This window comes from Gopherus flavomarginatus, chromosome 4 (genome assembly GCF_025201925.1).
Source record: "Gopherus flavomarginatus isolate rGopFla2 chromosome 4, rGopFla2.mat.asm, whole genome shotgun sequence".
In the NCBI taxonomy this organism is placed as follows: Eukaryota; Metazoa; Chordata; order Testudines; family Testudinidae; genus Gopherus; species Gopherus flavomarginatus.
This window is the reverse complement of record NC_066620.1, coordinates 4,093,875-4,119,938: the sequence shown is the minus strand read 5'-3', so window position 1 is coordinate 4,119,938 and position 26,064 is coordinate 4,093,875. Positions and strand designations below refer to the sequence as shown.

At 40.6% G+C, this 26,064-nt stretch overlaps 1 protein-coding gene across 2 annotated transcripts in view; it reads left to right on the top strand.

Moving 5' to 3' along the window:
* SOS1 (SOS Ras/Rac guanine nucleotide exchange factor 1) overlaps positions 1–26,064 on the top strand; it is an 86,343-nt gene that overhangs the window by 35,118 nt on the left and 25,161 nt on the right. For both annotated transcript variants that reach the window (XM_050951561.1, XM_050951560.1), the window contains exons 9-10: positions 16,293–16,420; positions 17,418–18,073. In XM_050951561.1, coding sequence (XP_050807518.1) covers positions 16,293–16,420; positions 17,418–18,073 — 784 coding nt within the window. The remainder of the gene's footprint in view (positions 1–16,292; positions 16,421–17,417; positions 18,074–26,064) is intronic.

Sequence of the window (26,064 nt, the reverse complement as noted above, 5' to 3'; positions counted from 1 at the left end):
CATACAACTGTGGAATTGTATCAGTTACACTATTTGTATATTTATGCTGGGTCCGTACAACTATCTGTTATATAGGGAAGGGAATGATTCTGGTTTTAATTTGGAAATGGCTGAGGAATCAAGTTTGACACTTGATGCTGAAAAATTTTACAGAATTCTGTCTCTCTAGATCATCATTTTAATGGTCGTGACATTGTGATGAAAGTTTGTCCATAAGCTCTTGCATTCAATATAACACTGTAATTGTTTGTCAGGTCATTAGTTTGCAAGGAGGTAGAAGCTATAACAGTGTTTATTGCCTCTTTTAAATAAATATTTCAAGGCTTCATGCCTAATTCTCATGATTTATGTACAACATATTTTTTTAAACTTGTTGCTGAGGTTTTCTTTACATCAGGTAATTTATATAGTCTATCTTGCTGCTTTCTGTATGTTAATAAGCTCTTGTGCATATTATTATATTTCAAAATAAAAATACTTGATATTTTTATATACACACGCTTTAATACTAGTTAGAGGGGAGAATGGATTTCCACTTACTACCTATTAGTAAGTATATGGATGTAAAGAAGTAAAATAACTATACCACAGACACAGGATAGCCTGTCAGGAAATAAAGAGCAGATATGTCAGGAAATAAAGTATATGCAGTGGGTGTACTTCTGTATTTGCTTGGAATTTTATTAGATCGGTGTAAATTGTTCTTGTGAACTGAAGTAATATGCCTTCAATTATTATTGCAGTAATCCAATAATTATCTTGATTAAAATGTAATTATGTATTCTATTTAATCTGAAACTGACAGTTCATGTTACTGAATTTCAATACAGGAAGTTCTTTCTCTCTCTAGAGCAGAGGTGGCCAGCCTGTGGCTCCGGAGCCACATGCAGCTCTTCAGAAGTTCATTTGCGACTCCTTGTATAGGCACCGATTCCAGGGCTGGAGCTACAGGTGCCAACTTTCCAATGGGCCATGGGGTTTTCACGGCTCAACCCCTGGCTCTGCCCCAGGCCCTGCCCCCACTTCACCCCTCCTCCTCCCCAAGCCTACTATACCCTACTCTTCCGTCTCCCTTCCAGAGTCTCCTGCGTGCCACGGAACAGTTGGAGGTGTGGGGGTGAAGGGGGAGGTGCTGATCAGCATGGCTGCTGACATTTTACTGTGGCTCTTTGGCAATGTACATTGGTAAATTCTGGCTCCTTCTCAGGCTCAAGTTGGCCACCCTTGCTCTAGAGTCTAGTATACTTACTAGTAAGAATGCAGGGGAGTCGCATCTTACGCGGGGATTAGGTTCTGAAGTCAGTGCGTAAGGTGAAAATCGCATATAGTCAAACACTCATTGATTGGAATGGTGGGCAGAATCGCCTGCACTACAAGTACAGTATTTACATTGTTTTTCTTTTTTTTGTTTTGCCGAGCGCATGTAGTTAAAATCACGTACGTTAAATGCGCCTGTGATGCGACTCCACTGTATAAAGGACATTGTTTTAGAGAGCATTTGTAACATGTCCTTTTGTTTAGTCACATTGTGAATAGCAGAATGCTGGTAGTGGTAAATGTGGCAGGTGCTGAAAAGAGAGGTTGGTTTGGTTTGATTTTTTTCAGGTTCTTAAACTAAAATGGGCCAGAATTGGCTGCTTGTCAGAACTTGTGTTTCTTTCCCATGCTGTCTTATTCTGGAAGATGATTTCAATTGTATAATTCTAGTAAGATTTCTTAATATGTTTAAGTAAACAGTACAAAAAAGATTGAGTGAGTTATGTCTGCAGTATTGTGAAGAATATAGCATTTAGTACTGTGATAAGCCTGAAAAATCACCACAGGTTTGTGTACACTACAAACACTACAGTGGCATAGCTAGATGCTAGCTACATTGATGAAAGGATGTGGTGGGGGGGAGGGGTGTGTGTGTTGTTTTTTTTGTTTGTTTGTTTTTTTGGTGATATTAAATGCACCCCTTTGAGAGGCAGTGGCTAATTCAATAGAAGAATTCTTCTGTCAACCTAGATGTATCTACAGCGGGGGTTAGCTTGACCTAACTATATTGCCCAGGGCACAAAATTTTTCACAGCCCCAGGCAATGTCAGTCTAGGTTGATCTAATTTTTAGGTGTAGACCAGACCAAAGTTATTACAGGGGGAATTGGTAATGAACCTTATACTTACATTGCCTAACACTTTCCTCTTTAAAGACCTCTCAAGACCTTTCTATCACCTTTCTGTTGTTTGAGGTGAACTTTTGATGTTTGACATGGGGGCATGCCATTAAGCTAGGGAAGTGCCTTTTTGTCCCATGAAATTGTGTTCAGCTTTTGTTGGGTTACAGGCTGTTTAGAAAATGCCTTCTTTTGCTTGCATTCCTCGGGAAAATGTTGGCAGCATACTCGTAGCTCATGCTGTTGCTGCTATTACAACAGCAGATGTACTGGCAACTCCTAGGAGCTGTTAAAGCAGCTGGAGAGGGGAAGGTGAAGAGCTGAGGTCCCCATACCTGGACATGGCTCATGGCCCCAGTGTCCCATACCCTCCTATGGAGGCACCACATGAGGTGGGAACCAGGCCGGGCTCTGCCTTCCCCCTCACCCACCCACAGATTCAGCAAACAGCCCTAGTAGCCCAATTCCTTGGTCCTTTTCTAGGGGCATCATGAGCAGCAGGAGCTCCCTCAATTTCAGGGGGATGGGAAAGCCAGACCAGCTGGGCTATCCCTTCAGCCACTCCCCAAGCAGGTAGATCCACCCTGAATAACCACCTTTTGCTGCTGCATGTTAATGAAGTTAATTCTGTAGCTCAGGGGTTGCAGTCTGTGCTCCACTGCTGAAAGGCTTAAAGTTAAACACTGCGTGATAAGGGCTTGTTACAGTTACACATAAAAACAAATTATATTATCTCTTTCCTTCTTAACTAAAAACTTAAGAAATTATGTAGGGAAAAAAAACTAAATTAAAGATCATTATTTAGGTTGCAAAGTCAAGCACTTGAACGTTAGGAAATGTCAGCTTTATGGTTGCCTGCAACCTTAATTTGACCTCTTGTGCATATGCATTATGGTAGTCTTTAACTGCATGATCATATACTATCTTTTCCACAGTACTCTGCCTCGTTCAGTGCACAGGAAAGATGCACAAGAGAGGCAGAATTTAGCTTGCATAGACAACCCTAAATCTAGTATTTCCTAATTTACGGATGCTTGACTGGCAACCTAAGTGTTCTTTTAGCATAGCTTTTTTGTTTGTTTAGCTTCTAATATGTGGAATGTCCCGTTATCAGAATGGTTTCTCCTGTCACCCCCAACTACAGCAGCATGACAGGGATGTATAACTCTTCTGAATTTACAGAAAATGTGTCTCTGCCTACATTTTAAATGGTCCCCCAATGAAGACACCTGGAAAGATATAATCAGCCTAGAAATAGGAGTAATCTAGCAGGTCATACATGTTGCTTCTATTGGCTGAGCTCATTGCACAACCCAGGTGTCATAAACATACAGCTAAGGGTAGCATAAAATCCCTCCTTTACCTGTACGGGGTTAAGAAGCTCAAATAATCGGGTTGACACCTGACCAAAAGGACCAATAAGGGAAGATCTGTGGGGGAAGGTTTTGTTTGTGCTCTCTTTGTTGCTCTCTCTCGGACAGAGAGATCGGGGCATGAAAAAAAATCTAAAACCCTCCCTGAAATAAGCATCTAAGACAAGGGTCGGCAACTTTTCAGAAGTGCTGTGCCGAATCTTCATTTATTCACTCTAATTTAAGGTTTCACATGCCAGTCATACATTTTAACATTTTTAGAAGGCCTCTTTCTATAAGTCTATAATATATAACTAAACTGTTGTTGTATGTAAAGTACATAAGGTTTTTAAAATGTTTAAGAAGCTTCATTTAAAATTAAATTAAAATGCAAAGCCCCCCGAACCGGTGGCCAGGACCTGGGCAGTGAGTGTGCCACTGAAAATCAGCTCGCGTGTTGCCTTCGGCACGTGTGCCATAGGTTGCCTGCCCTTGATCTAAGATTACAAAAATTGTAAGTAATAGCAAGGAAATGCATCAGATTATCTTTTGTTTTAGGTTGTGAATTTTCTCTATGCTAAGAGGTAATTTTATTCCTGTTTTGTAACTGGGAAGCACAATCAGAGGGGAATCCTCTGGGTTTAAAATCTTTTTATTTACCCTGTAAAGTTATCTTCCATCCTGATTTTGCAGGTGTGATTCTTTTACTTTTTTTAAATAAAATTCTTCTTTTAAGAACCTGATTGATTTTCAGTGTCCTAAAAACCAGGGATTTGATCTGTGCTCACTTTGTTAACCTAACGGTTGGTATATTATTCTCAAGCTGCCCCCCCCCCCCGGAAAGGGGGTGAAGGGGCTTGGGGGATATTGGGGGGGGGGGAAATAGGGCTCCAAGTGGCCCCTCCCTGAATGTTTGTTTGTTTTAAATCACTTGGTGGTGGCAGCAGTACTGTCCAAGGACAAGGAAAGAAATTTGTGCCTTGGGTAACCTAAGCTGGTGGAATATAAGCTTAGAGGGTCTTTCATGTGGGTCCCCGCATCTGTACCCTAGAGTTCGGAGTGGGGAGGAAACCCTGACATTAGGGACTCCTTGAATCCCTCCACATCCCCCTCTCCCCAACAAGGTTTCCATGGCCCACATCTCCTCTATGCCAGGGGCTCTGTGGTCCCCTTTCTGCTCATGCTAGGTCCACTGTTCTCTCCCCGCTCCCCATGCCAGGGGTTCTGTGTGCTCGCATTCTCCCCACCATTCTTCTTCTCCTTTATCTGTTTCTTTTCTTTCTCTTTCAGGGTTGTCCACATTTTTAAACTGTATTGGGAGGATGGGCAGAGCTAAGGTGAGGGTTATTGTAAAACTGGAAGGTGATAATGGCTGCCATCAACTGGTTCTTTGCTCCTATAGACAGTTATAGAGGTGGCTGAAACTCCTAGTTCTGCAAACCCATTCTGTGTGTCCCATTTCCCCCTTTTGCTTTTCCAGTTGTCACCAAAATGAATAGGGTTCTGCCTGTTGATGCTTAGTACACTGCCTGAAAATTTTGGAATTGATTGGACATTATCATGTAACACATCCAAATGCAGAAATACCATCGAGTTGAGTGCAAGGCCTCACAACTCTGCCAATAAAAATCAGACTCCATGCTGTATTATGTTGAAGCTGTTAAGGTGAATTTTATTACAAATTGGAATTATATAAGAAAACAGAAAGGCTGGTTTAAATCAACATTACTTTACTGTGATGGAGAATTCTTGGGAAGAAAATGGATGTCCTCAATCCCAAATGTGAAAGCAAATAGGTAAATATTTGGTGCTATTTCAAATATAGATGTAACAATGCATGTTACCAGTCTAGTTAATGAAAAATTGTAAAATAAAATGTTCATCTACATTCTACAGCGCTGCTCTAGCTCAGGAGGAAAAAACTGGATGACTCTGAGGAGGAGAGGTCTCACAAGAGCATGGAGGGCCAAGGAAGAAAACTGGGGCAGGCTTCTACATTTGTTCCAGAAAGATAATGCAGCTGCTGAGGAAGAGATAGCAGCAAGTGTGGAAGGAACTGATGAATCTGAAGTTAGGCAGGAAAGTGTAAAGAAGATTTAATTTTATTTACATTAGCTTCTCCAAATGTGCAAGTGGCAACATATGCAGCTCCTCAGTGGTGGACTCTTGAGCATACAAAATCCATGCAAAGACTCTGCTAGTAGCTATTTGAGTCTACTGCAGACTTCTAAAAAATTTTGTAGATGGTTCAAGAGTCACTTTTACTGCCAAAGTTGACTGATATATTTGCAAACAATACTGTTTTCATCTGTTTCTTGTAGGGTTAGATTACATATGTATGTGTTGAAATAGTAGTTTTTTTAAAGTACATATTTTGGCACCTGTTTGGATATTTAAACAGTAATATTTGAATGTACCTTTTAGTTTAAGAAATTATAAATGTTCAATAAAATTGAATTATGCATCTAATTATGAGTTAACACTAAGAGGTTTTTTTCAGTTTCTAATGTGGGGAAAATCCTTCATTCTGAAGTAGAAGCATTAAAAAAACTTATCTGGAATATGAGTTCTACCAACAGTGGGGGTCACAACCATTTTTTTAATAGCTCGATGAGAGAGGGATGTCTGGAAATTTTGTTATTACATTGGACAGTGGTATGGAATTCTTTTTGAGAATTGCCTACCTAGCCAACGTCATCCTCAGGTTTGACGTACTTTTAAATCTCATAGACTCATAGACTCTAGGACTGGAAGGGACCTCGAGAGGTCATCAGGTCCAGTCCCCTGCCCTCAGGGCAGGACCAAATACTGTCTAGACCATCCCTAATAGACATTTATCTAACCTACTCTTAAATATCTCCAGAGATGGAGATTCCACAAATTCCCTAGGCAATCTATTCCGGTGTTTAACTACCCTGACAGTTAGGAACTTTTTCCTAATGTCCAACCTAAATCTCCCTTGCTGCAGTTTAAGCCCATTGCTTCCTGTTCTATCATTGGAGGCTAAGGTTGAACAAGTTTTCTCCCTCCTCCTGATGACACCCTTTTAGATACCTGAAAACTGCTATCATGTCCCCTCTGTCTTCTATTTTCCAAACTAAACAAACCCAATTCCTTCAGCCTTCCTTCATAGGTCATGTTCTCAAGACCTTTAATCATTCTTGTTGCTCTTCTCTGGACCCTCTCCAATTTCTCCACATCTTTCTTGAAATGTGGTGCCCAGAACTGGACACAATACTCCAGTTGAGGCCTAACCAGCGCAGAGTAAAGCAGAAGAATGACTTCTCGTGTCTTGTTTACAACACACCTGTTAATGCATCCCAGAATCACATTTGCTTTTTTTGCAACAGTATCACACTGTTGACTCATATTAAGCTTGTGGTCCACTATGACCCCTAGATCTCTTTCTGCCATACTCCTTCCTAGACAGTCTCTTCCCATTCTGTATGTGTGAAACTGATTGTTCCTTCCTAAGTGGAGCACTTTGCATTTATCTTTATTGAACTTCATCCTGTTTACCTCAGACCATTTCTCCAATTTGTCCAGATCATTTTGAATTTTGACCCTGTCCTCCAAAGCAGTTGCAATCCCTCCCAGTTTGGTATCGTCCGCAAACTTAATAAGCGTACTTTCTATGCCAACATCTAAATCGTTGATGAAGATATTGAACAGAGCCGGTCCCAAAACAGACCCCTGCGGAACCCCACTGGTTATACCTTTCCAGCAGGATTGGGAGCCATTAATAACTACTCTCTGAGTACGGTTATCCAGCCAGTTATGCACCCACCTTATAGTAGCCCCATCTAAATTGTACTTTCCTAGTTTATCTATAAGAATATCGTGCGAGACCGTATCAAATGCCTTACTAAAGTCTAGGTATATCACATCCACCGCTTCTCCCTTATCCAAAGGCTCGTTATCCTATCAAAGAATGCTATCAGATTAGTTTGACACGATTTGTTCTTTAGAAATCCCTGCTGGCTATTCCCTATCACCTTACCACCTTCCAAGTGTTTGCAGATGATTTCTTTAATTACTTTCTCCATTATCTTCCCTGGCACAGAAGTTAAACTAACTGGTCTGTAGTTTCCTGGGTTGTTTTTATTTCCCTTTTTATAGATGGGCACTATATTTGCCCCCTTCCAGTCTTCTGGAATCTCCCCCGTCTCCCATGATTTCCCTAAGATAATAGCTAGAGGCTCAGATACCTCCTCTATTAACTCCTTGAGTATTCTAGGATGCATTTCATCAGGCCCTGGTGACTTGCAGGCATCCTACTTTTCTAAGTGATTTTTTACTTGCTCTTTTTTTATTTTATCTTTTAAACCTACCCTCTTCCCGTAAGCATTCACTATATTAGACATTCCTTCAGACTTCTCAGTGAAGACCGAAACAAAGAAGTCATTAAGCATCTCTGCCATTTCCAAGTCTCCCGTTACTGTTTCCCCCTCCTCACTGAGCAGTGGGCCTACCCTGTCCTTGGTCTTCCTCTTGCTTCTAATGTATTGATAAAAAGTCTTCTTTATTCCCATAGCTAGTTTGAGCTCATTTTGTGCCTTTGCCTTTCTAATCTTGCCTCTGCATTCCTGTGTTATTTGCCGATATTCGTCCTTTGTAATCTGACCTAGTTTCCATTTTTTATATGACGCCTTTTTATTTTGTAGGTCACGCAAGATCTCGTGGTTAAGCCAAGGTGGTCTTTTGCCACATTTTCTATCTTTCCTAACCATTGGAATAGCTTGCTTTTGGGCCCTTAATAGCGTCCCTTTGGAAAACTGCCAACTCTCCTCAGTTGTTTTTCCCCTCAGTCTTGATTCCCATGGGACCTTACCTATCAGCTCTCTGAGCTTACCAAAATCCGCCTTCCTGAAATCCATTGTCTCTATTTTGCTGTACTCCCTTCTACCCTTCCTTAGAATTGCAAAATCTGTGTGAAAGTTGTGTAGCGCTTAGAGTATCAAGTCATAAACTGTTAATGAACTGGCAAATGTTAGAGTAAAACTTACTGGATATATGAATTTTTTAATTTCATTTTTGTCATGTTGCCACTCTAATTTTATCAAATGTGAATTTTGAAGGATCCAAAAATGTCATGCCATATCTGAATTACGTGATTTACTAGGGAAAGCAAACTTCAGTGGATCTTTTTCTCCTGCTTATATTGGAGCAGCATGTATTATCTTTATAAGATAATACTAGGCATCAGGTTTTGTTTTTTTTTCTATTCAATTATCCTGGGTTTTGGTATGTAATGCCATGTTCACACAAGGAAAGAGTGTGTAACTCAATGCATGTAATTTAATTTAAAGGTCTAGAATTAAGTGGGTCAGTATAGCCCATGAAAAATCTGTAATAATAATCTCTTAAAATGTAGTTCTTTTTTTATTTGTATAAATTGACCTATTAAACTCAGATGTGAATTTGTGCCGTAGTGAATTTATAATTAGTTCAGAGTATTGGAAAAAAAAATATAGTTCAAAGATCTTGCTAAATGCTGTTATCAAAGCTCTGAATGTGACATGCTTCCTGTAATAGCCATGCGTCCTGATTTATGCAGCACTTGGCTTCCTCCTAAGTCCAGCAGTGGCTTCACAACTGGATGGGGTGTCAGCTATTTCTGGATGTGTTATGCTCCCAGAGCTACTTATTAGCAGCTTCAGGCAGCTTGTGTTGATGGGGCCTAGGAACTGGAGAGCCTTTTGAGTCTTGGAGACAGACTTGCTCCTAGCCTATTACTTTCTTGGTGCACAGAGAGTCTGTGCAGATTGTAGAATCCACAACGGGCAGGGGTGGACTCCATGAGATATTGGTCCTTCGAGGTCTTTAGGTATTCTGTGGCATAGATGTCTTCAGTGTGGTCCACTAAACCAGGGATTCAGTGGCCCACCACCTCTTCTGGCTCCTCATAACGCCCAAGGCACCATTGTTTCTGACTAGCACCCAGTGCACTTGAGCACCTGATCCATCAATACGTCTCTCCCTGGCACAATGTGCTGAGATGCTCCAACTGCATGGTGTGGTATTAGTGTCCAGGCCCATGGAACCTCTTTTGGATATTGTTTAGCATATTGATCGGGCATGTGGAAGCACTGGTGTCTGAGCTGAGTGATTGAAAAGTGCTGTGCATAACTGCCACATCTGTGGGACCCTTTATGCACTGTGTGTCTCTTGTTTCTAACACCAATCCTTTGGCTAGTCTTGAAATCATTGCCTCCTGTTAGGGCTCAAGGCGTCTGTGCACTCCAGAAGAACTTCAAGTAGCTGACCAACGAAAGATGATCTGCATCACAGAGGTTAATAGAGAAGGCCTTATGTGGAGGAAGACATTTAAGGTATAGCACAGGAATCAAGGATGCTTGAGAGACTTGCTGACACCAGTGCTGGTTGCTCTGATTTCCCCTTTTTGTTTCCATGCTAACGTAGGGCTCAGACTGCAGCTCACCTGCTGAGGAAAGTGGAACTGAATTGGAAGGTGATCCTAATTTAAATGAAGAATCAAGCCATCATATTATAACAGTTTGGCTGTTGTTGCAAAATGTACCTCATTGACATTTCTGTTTGTATGTAACATAACTATCCCAGGAATTCAGAAATGTGTTAGGCATCAAAGGCCAGAACCTTATTGATTTGTAGAAGATTGGGGACACATGGGTGTCTACCACTGTCTCAGTTTTGGGCACTTCTGCAATAGCCTATAGATAAAAGAGCTAGTTGATGGTACCCATTAATACTTACTAATAACAATATTCCGTCTCTATTGGGAGGATGAACAGAGGTGAGTTTTAACAGGTCAGTGCCCTGAATGCTTTGTCTGGAAGAGAAGTCAGAATAATGTTGGGGGGAAATGGGGGTATGCACATAACTTCTGACCTAGGGAAAAGGATGTGGAACCCATAGAGGGGACACTGGGAACACACAGCCCCTGCCATTGGGGAAAGTGTTAGTGCGGGGGGGAGGGAGATTGGGGTACCATGGTACAGGGGAAAGGAGTGGGAATCTATACAGTCCCTGTTATGGAGTGAGAATGGGGAGAATGCAGAACCCTGGTGAGTGAATATTGGGGGAACCTGATATGAGGCATGGGGGGTACAGAGTACCTCTGGCATCAGGATAAGGTAAAATAGGAGGCACACAGCCCTGATAGGGAGGGTATGGGGGGGGGGAGTAGTAACACACAGCCCCTGGTATAGGAGGGATGAGGAGTCTCACAAAAACCTAGCCATATGGAGAAGGTGGAAATGGAGCCCTTGGAAAGGTGGATTGGGGGCACCCTGTTACGGGGGTAGTAGGATAAAAGAGGAGAATAGGGTTGCACAAAGCCCTTGGCATGGCTGGGCAAGAGGATGTGGGGCACCTAAAACCCCTGATTGGGGAGATTGTGGGAATCTGGTATGGAAGAAGGGGAGACAGACACTCTGCCACTGAGGGTATGGGGGAAGTAAAAATAGAGCTGAACACAAAGCCACTGGTGTAGGGGAAGAACAGAAGGAGCAGGGGAGAATGAGAGGCCCTAGCAGTTGGAGAGATTGGGAGGAATTGCAGGGGGTTCCTGAAATTGGGGGAAGGAGGGGCATAGACCTTATGGGGGAATGAAGAGATGCAAGGAGCCTGTGGTGCCTGCAGTGAGCTGGGCTGCCACAAGTGATGAATCATGTGTCCCATGAATTATGTGCCATCAAGCCTGAAGAGGCACAGGATGTTTCCAGTGATTGAAAACACTGTCTATGCTGATGTGCCACAGAAGATTCCTGGTGGTCTCTTTCCCACCAGTAAAATAACTTTGTATAGGCTAATTATAAGCTAATAATTATAATTATTTGTATAAGCTGTTGATGGTTGGACCTCTCTAGGGATGGTCCCTGGGTTGATGAATAGGATGTAAGGTTTTCCTCAAATGAGGTGTATCTTTGTGTTTAACATGAAGTCCATAGCATGTAAGAGCACACAGGAAAGCTTTTTTTTCTGCACCTCTTACATAGTCCCTGTCTCCTGGTATTTTTTTATTAAAAATACTTTGCATGGAGAGGATGGCCATTTCAAGTAGATGCTCCCAAATAACCTTTTAATAAACAGAATGCAACCTCTTGATTGAGGAGTATACCTCCAGGTGCCCACTTTCTTCAGATTGCCTATCCATTTGTCTGTGTGATACCCTGTCTGATTTCTCAGGGTCTTATCTAAAGTAGGTTATGGGGCTATTGGCCTGATCCAAAGACTCTTAAATCAGTTGAAAGGGTTGTTGACTTTAATGGGCTTTGGATCAGGTCACAGATGGGCTTGGAATATTTTTGCCCCTGTCTCCTCTTGGAGGAGGTGCAGTTTAAGCCTTCAATAATCTTTGTGCTTCTCATGTGTCAGAAATTGCTTCGTATTTGCATGCGTTAAATCTAACAATCCTGTCTCAGGTTTTTCTGTTGTGCCTGTATTGGGGGGTAATCCAGACTGAATTTTTATTTTTTTTAATCTGAATTTCTGGTATATTCAACCACTTATAACTTTTTGATATTGGTCAACTGAACTAACCCTTGTAGTTGAATGGGCCCCCTTTACAATGGCATTTCGTGTGGTCCTTCCTGGATCAGATCCATAGTTCATCTAGTCTAATGTCCTGTCTCCTACAGTGGCCAGTACTTCATGCTTCAGAGGAAGGTATAAGAAACCCCACAACTGACAGATTTAGAATAATCTGCCCCCATGAAGGTCCCTGATCCTAATCTGTAATAGTTAGAGATTGATTTAAACTGTGGAAGCATGAGGTTTGTTACCACCATCAGCTGTTGTTCTGGATACTCTTGTTTGCCATATAGACATCTAATCCTTCTTTGAAGGTGGATTATCTTTTCTTATTGCTACTACTACTTAGGTGTGATTAATGCCCCAAAGAGTGGAGCAGTTCTCATGCTGACATTCATGAGGACAGATGATTCTATATTCTATTTACCCTCAAATCTGTTCTGCTTTGCAGTATTTATTTTTGAACTGGGAAGAAATTCTCCAACTGATAACATCCTCCAACTGCTGGAATGGCTGTATACATATTTCCTCTTACGAATCTTAATTGTTGAGCTTTGGTCAGGGTCTCTGGGCAGTGTACCTGTGGGTATGGTTTCCTATACTATATCATGTAGGTGGGCTGAGCCTAACAGGAACTGAGAGTTTTAGTCTTGATGTGTATGCAACAAAACCTATTGTTGCATGGAAACTAATTATAGCTTCAGAGTTCTTGCCCACTGGTTAGTCTCTCAGACCATAGCATTTTTGACTAGCAGGTAGAGGTGTTCCATGACTTTAACAGCTTGGGGAAGAAGGTATGAACTTTTGGACCCGGTAAAAGTATAGACAGTTTTCCAAACAGACCATGATACCTTCAGTATCCCAGTCATGCATAGCTAGACCTTCCCCCTATGCTCTGCTTCTTTATAAAAGGAGAGTTTAAACTCCTATACTTTGCAGTTATTGTACTGATTCATTAGGTGGCACTATACAGCTGCAATAAATCAGTGGGCCTTTTAATGTCAGTTTGAATTTTTTGTGGCATATGTCCACTAAGATTGTTTTGTTTCTCATGTTCCAAGAAAGTAGGTTTTTAATTTGATACTAGATTACAAAAATCCTCCTGTACTCTCCCTCCTACCACGTTTCCCTGCATGACCTATTTCTTTAAAAAGAAAAGATTTTTTGAAAAGAAACAGATGAAGGCAGAAGCCTTTTTCTTTTTCTTTCTTTCCCTTTTTTTTTTTGGTGGGGGGGCAGCTATTATTGTATGATTGGCATAAAACCTTGCAAATATCTATTCCGTTTTTGACTAAAAAATAATTCAGTAATGGTAACACTTATAATAAAAAAAAATAATATATGTTTAGCGCACACAACGTTTTTAAAACTTTGAAATTCTAAATATAGGTTAACTTTAAAAAAAGACTTTGGTATGATTAAATTCATTAGTAGCTTTGAACACTTGATTTTTCTTTGAATATGGAGTTGGAAGTACAGGTAACTTTTAAAAATTGGGCTTCATCAGAGTCTAAGAAAAATTATTTCTTTGAGTGATGTATTAGAGCTTATCAGGATAAAATAACCTGCAAGCTTGTTTTACCTAGTAACATGAACATGAAAGATCTGTGACAAATTTTTAAAAACCTTTTAATCTCTTCACCACCTTAAGGAAATTGTTCTCCCAACAGCTCTCTCTTGTTGCACAATATTAGGAAGGAGAGCTAAAAAGCATTGTGTGCATTTATATAAGATTGGATTTTTGTACAAGTATTTTATTAATAAAATGACTTGAAGTAAGTATTTTCTTACTCCCGCTTCTCTTACACCAATATGCAGAGGTTCAAGGACCTGTTTTTATTTTCCATGGTCTTCAACCTGTGTCATATAATAGCATTATGCTGAATCAAAGTCCCAGATAACACTATGTATGTCTCATAAGTATGTGATAGAATTACTTATCTCATTTACTTTGAATCCTGGCCTTTAAGCTAGTCAGTCTGCATTTTTCCATATGCTCGAAAACTGCCTCTCGCTTTCTACATTGGAAAGAGAAGGCTTCAACCTCAGAGGCAAACACAGGGTAAATAGCTTTGGCTGCTGCTGAAAGATGATCATCCACACTTAACAGGGAATCCAGCCAGAAACCCAGGTTGCAAACAGTAGAAAAGACTGTCAGTGGGTACTGTGGTGGAGGCAAAGAACCTCTTATTTAGTCTCGTGCACAACTGTAATATAAGAGTTCAAAGATCTTTATGCCACAATCCATTTCATCCCAAGACTCCTGCCAGTGATGCTTGAGCAATCCTCCCTCACATTGGAGTTGTTACAGATCAGATATAAACTAAGCAACCTGCAAGATCAAAGCTAAGTTAAGAGGTTGCTAGCAGTCCCCCTCATCAGGATAAGATGCATATATCCCACTAACCATTGATATAGAGTGTTCTGTCAGGAGATCACTGTTCTCCTTGAGAGCCCTCTGGAAACACTCAGGTTGTGTTAGTATGGTAATACACAATCTAAATGGATCCTTCATTGTGATGGGTTGTGTGCCCTAACCTCTGATTAATGGATGTTTTGGTTGCTGTATGAGGGGTTTAGTTTCCAAATTTCACATCTCCAATCCCAATCCAAACACTACATCAAGAGTGTGGTCAACCATGAGAGTTGAACCAGAAACCACCAGGGATAGTCTCATTGGCCTCATGGTGAACAGGAAAAACTAAATTGATTCAGAAAGTTGGCCATACATGGGAATGTTGAGGTTATTGCTGTCAGCACTGGTGTCTACAACATGAGATAATTAACTTGAACAGGTCATGGAAAGAAGTAATGTCCTCCAGGACTTTCAAACAAAGTTGGACATACTATATTTGATCCAGTTTGGGAATGGGACACCTTTTACATTTCAAGTTGGATGCAAACCACAGTCAGACCACCTCCACTCTGATTCACCCGTGGGTTCATGTGGCACTGTTGCTTGCCTGAGACCAAATGTGCCAAATCAACCCCACAATTTTGTTGAGCCAGTTCTTGATGATATGTATAAGAGCTTCATTTCTTATCGAATCAGAGAATTGTTGACCGCTGACTGATGTATTCATAAGCACAACCATAGTCTAGGAATTGCTTCAGTTGATACCCTAACCCATGAGAAAACTGCAAACTAAACCAGAGGCACTGAAATAAAAATCTCAATTCAGATTTATGTCTAGCATCATTTTTTTTAAACCTTCCTTGTCTCATCCTTGCCTCCACATCCGCCATAGGGATAGAAGGACCCAGACCTTCACTGTTAACATGCTCCTGTCCCCTCCAACTCTCAGGCTCCATTCCTGAAGCTCTTGGCAGTGCTGCCTCACTCTGAGATGCTTTAAGGTGGCCAGCCAAAGGACCTACCTATCACAGCTAGGTACCCAAATAGGGACCTCCTGGGTAGACTGCGAAAGACATCTTGATATAACTACTAACCCTTATTCAACCAAACCCAAAGGAGCTTACAGTAACAAACCCTACACTTCCATCCCAGACTAACCAAATTGACAAACTAAAATAAGGAACCTCTTTATAAAAGAGGGCTTTAAAAACAAGCGCACACTGGTACCTCTTCTTCATTTTTTGTGCCAAACACAGAGAGCCTTATCCCTCCATGTGTGTCTCTCACAAAGAAGTGTAACCTCTTCCAGCCTCATTTCCCAGCCCTTTTCCCACAGGGCCATAAATCAGTCTACCCTACTCCCAGGAAAATCCTCATGTATGTAATATGGAGGAGGCTGCACATCATACAAACACGTTCACATCCCTCAGAAAGACACAAGCTTCCCCTTTATGTCTCCAAGCCATAAGAATGTAAAACGCTCAACCAGCTCCTCCCACATGGGTTGTAAACCTATTAATTTAGAAATAAACACACATGTCCAATTATGTCCTTGCCCAGTGAGGGAGGCTTCTCTCTCAAAGGGGACTCTCTTGCATACTGCTGGTGGCATGATGGGGACTGGATAGACCTGGAGTAGAATGGTAGCTTCTTCCCTAGCACAGCTGAGTCCTGGGGTAGACAAGGAACTCCTCTCTTACAGGGGACTCCCCTGCTGCGCCCCCCCACCTTGCTGTTGGTAATGCATCTAATTAATGTAGATTATTCTGTGATTTATATAATAAGAAAAACACATACACCCAAGAAATGGAGAGATTTCTTCTCAATATGTTAAACAGATTATTTGTAATGCTTTCACACATGCATATACCATCATTCTTTAACACTTTTAATATTTAGCTTTCAATATTCACAGCAACTGGAAGAGAAGAGTGAGGATGAAGAGGATAAAGAATGTTTAAAGCAAGCAATAACAGCTCTGCTTAACCTTCAGAGTAGTATGGAAAGGATATGCTCCAAAAGTCTTGCAAAGCGAAGACTTAGGTAAACATGTTTCCATTTTTTCTGCTTTCAGCCCTCAGTGCTTTGCTATAAATCCAGGGTTCCCAGTTTCCTCTTTCAGTAAACAATGAACAAAATAGTTTGTGACAAGCCTACTTTTTCAGAGGAAGTGACATACAAAGCTAAGATAATTTGTTATTGTTTTAAAACCTTTCGTATTTGTATGTGTCCTTGCACACAACTGGTCAAGACATCCTGAGAATCTAGTGGTAAGCCGAAGGAAAGATAAATTGTAGATTTTTTTTTCCAGATAGTAAGTGAATTTGTAACATTATAATTGCTAATGTGCAGTTCTTTTGTGGTTGAAAGTAGATATTCTTATGTCATGGAACGATTTAAATTAACTAAACAGATTTTTGTGTGCGTACCCAGTTGAAAACCAAGCTCAAGTGTGAACCAGTAATTACTTGCAATGTTATGTACTTCAGATATATTTGGTTATGATTAAAATAAATTACAATATTCATACAGTGCCAGTTTATAAGTAATATAGAAACACCTGTTTCTCAAAATTCTGTTCAATACATTAATTTAGGACTATTTTAATATTTTGTTGATAACTAATCCAATTTTGTACTCTAAAATAGAATCTTTAGGCTTAGACATAAATGCATTGTACAGCTTAGCTGCTAATTGAGGAAGGTAGAATTAAGTGCATTCTTAATAATGGAAATAAATTGAGAATACATGTTAGAGCATTAAAAATGTACTGTAGCAATTTGCCTTTTGCTGTTTAGGCACTTCATTTAAAAACATTTTACATTGCATCGAATACATCGAATGCTTGTGTCCAAATGAGGCACTTTAGGAATTAGCAAGCACTTTCTCCGTAGTGGTAGTTGCATTCAAATTTTTCTCTTGTTAGCATGTATTTCTTTGAGGGTGTATTTACCTTCTCATTTGGAAAGAATAGTATATTTTATACTTTCTGAACTAATGTGGTATTTCCTTTTTTTATTACTACTCTCGTTCACTGAAGTGAATCTGCATGTCGGTTCTATAGTCAGCAGATGAAGGGGAAACAACTAGCAATCAAGAAAATGAATGAGATCCAGAAAAACATTGATGGTTGGGAGGGTAAGGACATCGGACAGTGCTGCAATGAGTTTATAATGGAAGGAACTCTCTCACGAGTAGGCGCAAAACATGAGAGACACATATTCCTTTTTGATGGACTAATGATTTGCTGTAAGTCGAATCATGGCCAGCCAAGACTTCCAGGTGCTAGCAATGCAGAGTATCGTCTGAAAGAAAAAATTTTTATGCGAAAGGTACAAATCAATGATAAAGACGACACTAATGAATATAAACATGCTTTTGAAATTATTTTAAAAGATGAGAACAGTGTTATTTTTGCTGCTAAATCAGCAGAAGAGAAAAACAACTGGATGGCAGCATTGATATCTTTACAGTACAGAAGCACCCTGGAAAGAATGTTAGATGTAACAATGCTACAGGAAGAGAAGGAGGAGCAGATGAGATTTCCAAGTCCTGAGCTTTATAGGTTTGCAGAACCAGATTCTGAAGAGAATATTGTATTTGAAGAAAACATGCAGCCCAAATCTGGAATCCCTATCCTCAAGGCAGGAACTGTTGTGAAACTCATTGAGAGACTGACCTACCACATGTATGCAGGTGAGGCAGCCTTTAAACTGGTTTAGAATATTTGAAGCTGTTGATTATTTTACTAAATTCCTAATTTCTTTGCATCAGTACTTATTAATACAGAATGAGAGGAAAGATGCTGTCATCTTTCAGGTTTTGCAAAGCTCCAGTCTGTATGTGCAGTGTCTTGATGCAGTAGCTTGATTAAGAATATAAGATGTCTAACATAGTGGCTGCAGAGCTTCTGTGTGGAAGCCACTTCAGCTCAGTGTCTGAAGAAGCTCTCTGCAGTCCGTAATATACCACTGTTACAGGGCAAGAACTGGATAATAATAGTATTATCTCTTGTGGCTCTGCCTCCAGCTGCCTTTGCTTTCCCCTTACCCATCTCAGTGCAAGTACAGAGCTGTTGTGGAATAGGACCATACACATTTGACCCACTCAAATCCAGCCTTTTCTTGTTCAGCAGAACCACAGCTGTTCTGTTGTCAGGTTTCCCTGTGGCCTAATAACATTGATCTAAAAAGCATACTAAACACTGGTACAGTAAAAATAGATTAAAAGATTTACACTTTTAAAAAAAAAATCCATAAACAGTTTGAATAAAACTTCAACTGATCAACATGCTTTACAGTATAAAAGGCATTCTGAAATAAAGTTTGTTTTTGAGTTAAGGGTCTGGATTTCAGAAAAGAGATCTTTATTTAGCCCCATTACTATAGACATAAATATATACACCTCTACCTCGATATAACGCTGTTCTCGGGAGCCAAAAAATCTTACCATGTTATAGGTGAAACTGCGTTATATCGAACTTGCCTTGATCCACCAGAGTGCACAACCCCACCCCCCAGGAGCGCTGCATTATATCTGAATTCGTGTTATATCAGGTCGCATTATATTGGAGTAGCGGTATAGTCCCCAGTCCATTGAACTCACTGGCACTGTGCATGAGCATAAAGTTATTCTCATACATGGGTACTTGCAGGGCCAGGGCCATACACAATACTTCTTCCTGTATGTTCCAGGCTTCAAGAGTTGCTATCTGTTTGAACCTCATAAGATGTGATGATATTTGTAGGGCCACAGGCTCAGAAAGAGTTTATATATTCTGTTTTAAAACTACAGCCTTGAATTCAATCTGTGCCCACACAGACAGCTAGTGAAATGAACACGCAGCAAAGAAGCAAGATATAATATCAATTTAGTAGTTATGGAGGAACAATTTTGTTGCATGTTTCTTGCTTTAAATTTAACTGAATTTCAGTATAAAGACTTAGTCAGATTATTAAAGGGACAAAGCTACTATACTCGACTTTAGGGCTTTTTAATACAAGTATCTGTACTTGGTAGAGAGAGATACATAATAGCACTCATCCCTAGTTACCTTGCTTCTTAATATTTTATGTGCTGCGTTTGCAGAAATGTTAACCACATTCTCTTGTTTACTACTTTAAAGCTTTAAATGTGTAAATTTCCTAAAGAAGGTGCCTCTTCCCAAGACAGAGTTGAAAATTGTTTTTTTCATTTTTTTAACCTGAAGTCTTACATTTATTAGTCAAAACAGTATGCAGTACAATAACTCAATGCTGTATTTTTTTCTTTTGATGTAAAATCAGTCTGATTTAGGATAACTGAGTGCTTAACACTCCACTCTTTTTTTTTTCAAACTATTCAGTAATTTGCCAATTTAGACAATGGATCAGGAAGCTTCTCCCCTCCCCCATGTCAGAGAGTTATATTTTGATTTTTTATAATATATTATTGAATAATTCTTACTTTTTAAAAGATGTAATTATTTTGTTTTCTTTTTTTTTTAAATGCTTTTCTGAAGAGTTGAGGATAGGATTTTTGTGGAATTTTCTGTTCTGCTTCCTGATGATTTTTTCAATTAATGTTAGATCCTGTATTGTAGCTTTTTGTAATCCCAAGGCTAACTTTAGAGCCTATTGGAAAAACAGGTTACAGTAGTAGTAGAATTTTCCAACACATTTGGAGAGGCTGGCTTTCACCTGGGAGAGGTTAAGGCAGTTCTTTGGCTTGGATAGGTTTAGGCTAGGAATCAGTATCAAGACTGTATCAGAGATTGGGGTTGGATTCTTTGACAGAGATGGAGAAGATCTATTAGGTCAGTGGTGCCCAACATTGTTACAAGGAGGGCCACATAAACCCTAGCACACTCTTGTGTGGGCCAAATAGATTCTACATATTTTAATAAGATTTAAAATCACCTATATTGATTTATATTTTACGTTCAGCTTGTTGTATGTATTTAGATTGTTTCCGGGGCGGATTTACTGTGAAACACACAGTGCCCTGTCATGGGGCCTCCCAACAACAGGGGGCCCCATGATTGGGCCCTCAGGCAGCTCAGCACTGGTGCACCCCCTGCAGGGGGGTTGCGGGGAGCAGGAGAGCTGGGATGGAGGCTCACCCGCAGCCTCAGGGGAGCAGGCAGGAGGTGCGGGTGGCGAGAGTGCTGCGAACGCAGCCCAGAGAACTTGGGAGGAGCACAGGGCAGCCACACAACTGGCCGGAGAGAAGCAGTGCTTTGAAGGAGAAACCGTTGCTTCTCTCAGGCTGTGTGGCTGCCCCTGCTCCTCCTGAGAATCCAGCCCCTGCTCGCAGGGCTGGATTCAGAAAGGGGGCCGGGCTTTAGGGGCTGCAGCGCTGCCTGCCAAGAGGAGGAGGTGGGAGGCAGTTCTGAGAATCATGGCCAATGGGACCTGCGGGGCAAGTACAGGACAGGCAGAGCCACCTGCAACCCGTGCACCAAATGGGAGCTGCCCTATGTAAATTCTCTACACCCCCTCCCTCACCTGAACTCCTGGCCAGACCCTGCACCCCAACCTGTTCCTGCACCCCAACTCCCACCCAGACCCTGCACCCTCAGCCCTGAGCCCCAGGAGGAGAATGCAGGGGAAAAAATGAAAAGGCAAGGGGAGATCAGAGAGAATGCTCCCCCGGTGGCAGGGGCAGGGGGGGCAAAAATGAAGCTGAGCACAAGGCCCCACTAACGCTAAATCCGCCACTGATTGTTTCTATGTACTTGTATTGTCTGTTTACACAGTTGTATAAACTAAAATGATGTAAAATGCCAACAAAATGTTAATGAATTGGCTGTTAGTATGTTGTGTTGAAGCAGGCCGTGGGCCTTATAAAGTGCTCTGGTGGGCTGTAGGTTGGGCACCCCTTTGTTTGGTCATTCAGTCCAACCCCTGTCAGCATGGAATTTTTCTTTAGAATACATTTTCCAGTGTTTTGCCAGTCTAATTTGAAAATCTCAGTTAATTGTGCTTCCAACACTTCCGTAAGGAGACTATTCCATACCCTAATACATCTCGCAATGAGGGCTTTTCCTCATATTCAGCTGTAATTTTTTTCCTTTCTCAATTTCATTCCATTACAACTATTGTAAACTGCTCTCCATCCTTGGTGCTCCATCCTTCAGGGAACTGATACACTACACATTGCAAGATTAGACCCTTGAATATTTGTAGGTGGCTTTCACCCCATCCTGTTCCCCCACGCTTGCTATCATTTAACCAAGCTATCTATATTTCATTTGTTAATCTCTGTTGTCAATGAATCTCTCCATACACTCAATCACTTTTATTGCTCTGCTCTGAATGCACTTGCATTTATTAATATCTTTCTAAAATGTGGTATGAATAAATAAACATAGTACTCCAGATGCAGTTACAGCAAAACTATTTTAAGCCTCTGTTCTCATTTGCTCATAACTTTTCAAACCTGTTAGCCTTTGAGGATGAAATTTCATTTGTTTGGTTTCTGTCCTGTGAATTTTTTGGAAGTTGGAGCAAAGGCAGTTCAGTGTTTGAGAGCAAAAGCCAAGACATTTTAAGTAGAATTGGTTTTGTGACATTGGTTTAAAAGTTTGAGCACTAAAATAAGTGGGGAAATGGAGGTAGTATTTAGAAGGGCAACAGCCCCAAAGAAAAAGGATCTTTTTGAGTTTTCTGGTGAATGCTTGTTTTGATTCGTTAGTTACAGGCCTTTGAGACTCACCCTTTGCACATACACGATGATTTGATACAAGTTATTAATAAATTTGGCAATGTTCCTAGTGTTGGTAGGACGCCCTGTTTGTATGCTTGTGTTCAGTGAGCTTTGAGCTTCTCTCCAGAGTTCTATCTGCCCAGAAAGGAACAGTTTCTAAATTATTTTAGGAACACGGGATCTAGTAAAAGAGATGTTTCTTTTGCTGTATTCCCCACCAAAATGCCCCTTTAACCTACATATAGTACTAAGCACAAGGTGGTAGCCAAGAAGAGTCCTGACTCTACCACCAAATGCACTTAATAATTCCCTGTGCTTTACAACCCCTATTTAACAAAGCTTAGAGGTGGTGTCACTGAGACACAGAGAGGTTATTTGGTTTGCTCAGGGTCACACAATTCTGTGGCAGAGCTGGGAATTTAGTCCCATTTGATAAGTTGGAAAATTGAGACAGAAAAATTGACTGATTTGCCTACGTTGCCCTGGGCAGGTATTGTGATAGGCATTGAGTTAAAGATCTGAATTCAGCCACTGGATCTGACTCTTAGGTGCTGTGTGAAACTGGGTGAGTTAGTAACCCTTCTGTACCTCTGTCACTCATTTTTAATACAGAATTACTCATGCATACCCACCTTTGCAAAGGGCTTTGAAATCTAAGAATGAGAGAAACGCTGTGTATGCTAAGCATTATTAGCCATGCTTTTCAGATGAACAAAGGAACACAGAGGTTCAGTGACTTCACCAGGAAGCACTATGACATAGGAAACTAGATCCAGTCTCAGTGAACATATTTGATGCCTATGCATGTAAGTCACCTAGCTTTTTAGTGAATTTACATACTTTGCAAAGAGTGCAGTGATTTGCTGCATATTTAGGAGGTGCAGAGCGTGTGAGGCAATACTCCACAGTATCTCTGCCCCTATTATCTTTAAATAATGTCCATGAGCTGAGAGTATGGCTCCATTTGCTCATCACAAGACCTATTCAGGTGCTTAAGAGAGGGCATTCTGATGACATCTAGCCAAATAATTCCAGATGGTAGTATTTGTTTCCCACGATACATAACATTCTGTTAAGAGAAGTTTAAAAATTGTTTTCAGCCTTAATTCTGCACCTTTGTGCATATGCATTGTTAGTCTCTTATTGCACGATCACACCCCTTTTCTCAAACAGTGCAACTGCTGCACTCAAATCTCTTAGCGCTTCAACTTTAAAGATGTAACTCTCTAGCTGTGAGCATTATTATTTATTATATTTGTAGTGCATAGGAGCCCTAGGCATGGACCAGGATCCCATCGTGCTAGGTACTTTACAAACACAGAACAAAAATGTGGTTCCTGCCCTGAAGGTCTTACATCCTATAAAGCAGGCTTTTATTGTGTAGGTAGGTGGGCCTGGAACTCTAAGGTGACATAAATTAAGTGTACTCTAAGTAACAGCAGAGTGTAGCTAAATTAGTTGCAGACTCAAGACATGAATGGTCTGGGGCAAAATCAAATATCAGATCTCCTTTTTTTTTTTTTTTTTTTTTTTTTTTTTGCAATCAAAGGTCCATAATGATTGATTATGCAAGATTTCATCCACTGGGGTGAACCTGCCTGTCCCCCAGGCTACATTGACTTATCTGCAAAAAATGTTCCCATTGGCACCAAGATGAAATCTCTGATAGAGCAGCTGCAATGGAGTAGTACTGCCAGAGAGTCAGGCTTTCACTAGTGGCCAGAGCCAGTGTAATGACAAAGGCCTCCTGGGATTCAACAGGTTTGGAGGCAGGCCCCACAGCCTTTTCCATGAGGCATGGCAAACCACTGCATCCTCCCTGTAATGGAACAGTTCAGTATATCTCTGCATGGAGAAATTTCCCCTACATCAAGCCCCTTTCCACAGAGTTTAAACACTAAAGGAGACCATTTGACCCTGTTTGCATAAACCTGTTTGTGTGTCTCTCTCCCCTCCTCCCCCCTTTTCCTGATGTTTGTGTAAGAGCATTAAGGTTAGGGGCTCCTCGTTTTGAAAGTCCTGGCAATTTTTTTATCTATAGGGCAGTGCTGTTCTATTTTTAAAGCTTTGATATGTTAAGAGTATTTGTGCGTCAGCATAGTGTCCGTTTCCTTTCTTAAGGAATTCAAGGGTGATTATTTATAAATCCTTGTAGAATAACTTATTGTTCTTTTTTAGCTTTTAAAATGGCTGTATTGAGGGGAGAATTATCACATGAGCAGACATCCTGACTAAGTGGAGTTGTATTTTTTTTTTTACCTACAAATTGGTTAGCTGTATAATATTCATTATTTTTAAGCCACTGATTTTGTTAGTAAGATAACATCTATAATCAGAAACTGAAAGGAAAAAAAGTTAATTTGTTTTGCTATATTTACCTCAAATGGAACTAATGTTACTGTGGATTCTGTGGCTCTAAACATTGATCTCAAATTCTAATGTAAATAACAATAGCTATGACTCAGATGTAGAATAGCCAGGAAATTTTTAAATTTATGTGGAGGCATTCTACTTTTTGGTTTAAACAAAACATGTTTAGGTACACATTGTGTGTTTTAATAATATTTAATGAAAATCATTCTGTGGAAACACTACTACTTATAGGCAAACAGTTAAATAGTTTTGTTCATGGTTTCTGAGTTTGGAGCCAAGTCAGGCATCTAAATAGGGGGCCTGATTTTCACATGTGCTGACTGCCTACAACTACCGTTGTTTGGCATCTAAAAATTCAAGTGCTCCTTGTTCTGGATGTAGACACCTACCGTTTGGCACTCAAGTTTGAAAGGTTTTGTCTTTAAGTATAAAAGTGCAGTTCAGCACTGTAAAAATGACATTCTCATCCCATACTGAGTAAAGGGAAATCTCCTATTTTCATTATTTGCATGACTATCGTATTAAGGAGACAAGGTAGGTGAGTTAATATCTTTTATTGGATCAACTTCTGTGGGTGAAAGAGACAAGCTTTTGAAATTACACACAGCTCTTCAGGTCTGTGAAAGGTATTCAGAGTGTCACAGCTAAATACAAGGTGGAACAGATAAGGAGTTAACACATGTTAGGAGAGACCATTTGGGGTGAAGTGGGCAGGTAACAACTCTACCATTCTACAACAAAGCAGGGTTAGCAGCATGGGAGTGTTCTAGAGAGAGCTTGATGGAGGGGTGGTGATTGCTAAAGTTGTGGTGGAACTCTAAGGGGAGTGGAATGAACACAGAAAAAGAGAAACACCATATCACCTGTGGGCAAACACTTTTTACAAAAAGATCAGTCCATATCTGACCTTTTAGTCCTTGTCCTCAAAGGAAACACCTTCAAAAGACGATCCTGGGAATGTAAATCCATAACTCTGCTAAAGACCAAAAATCATGGACTTAAGACAGTATCTGTGGCTTTGTCTACACTAGCACTTTTGTCTACAAAACTTTTGTTGGTCAGGGATCTGAGAAAAACACCCTCCTGACCCACATAAGTTTCACTGACGGAAGCACCGGTATGGACAGTACTTCGTTGGCAGGTAAAGCTCTCCTGCTGACATGGCTACCACCACTCGTTGGGGACAGTTTAATTATGCTGGCAGGAGAGCACTCGCTGCTAAAAAGTTGTGCCATTTTCCTAGTCTGAAGTTTTCTGGCTTCAACTTCCAGCCATTGGATCTTGTTATACCTTTGTCTGCTAGACTGAAAAGCCCTCTTACCAAATTTCTGTTCCCACTGTGGATACTTTTAACCTGTGATCAGTAATCCCAACCTTCTCTTTGGTAAACTAAATATAACTTCAACTCCTTGAGTATCTCAACATATGACATGTTTTCCAATCCTATAATCATTCCTGTGGCTCTTCTCTGAACCTTCTTTAATTTTTCCACACTTTTTCTTAAGTGTGGACAGCAGAAGTGGACACACTATTCCAGCAGTGGTCACACTAGTAATGGAATTAGGAAGAAGCATCTCCCTATGAAAAAGTTATTCCATAATAGCCCATTATAGGGTTTCTGACCCCCT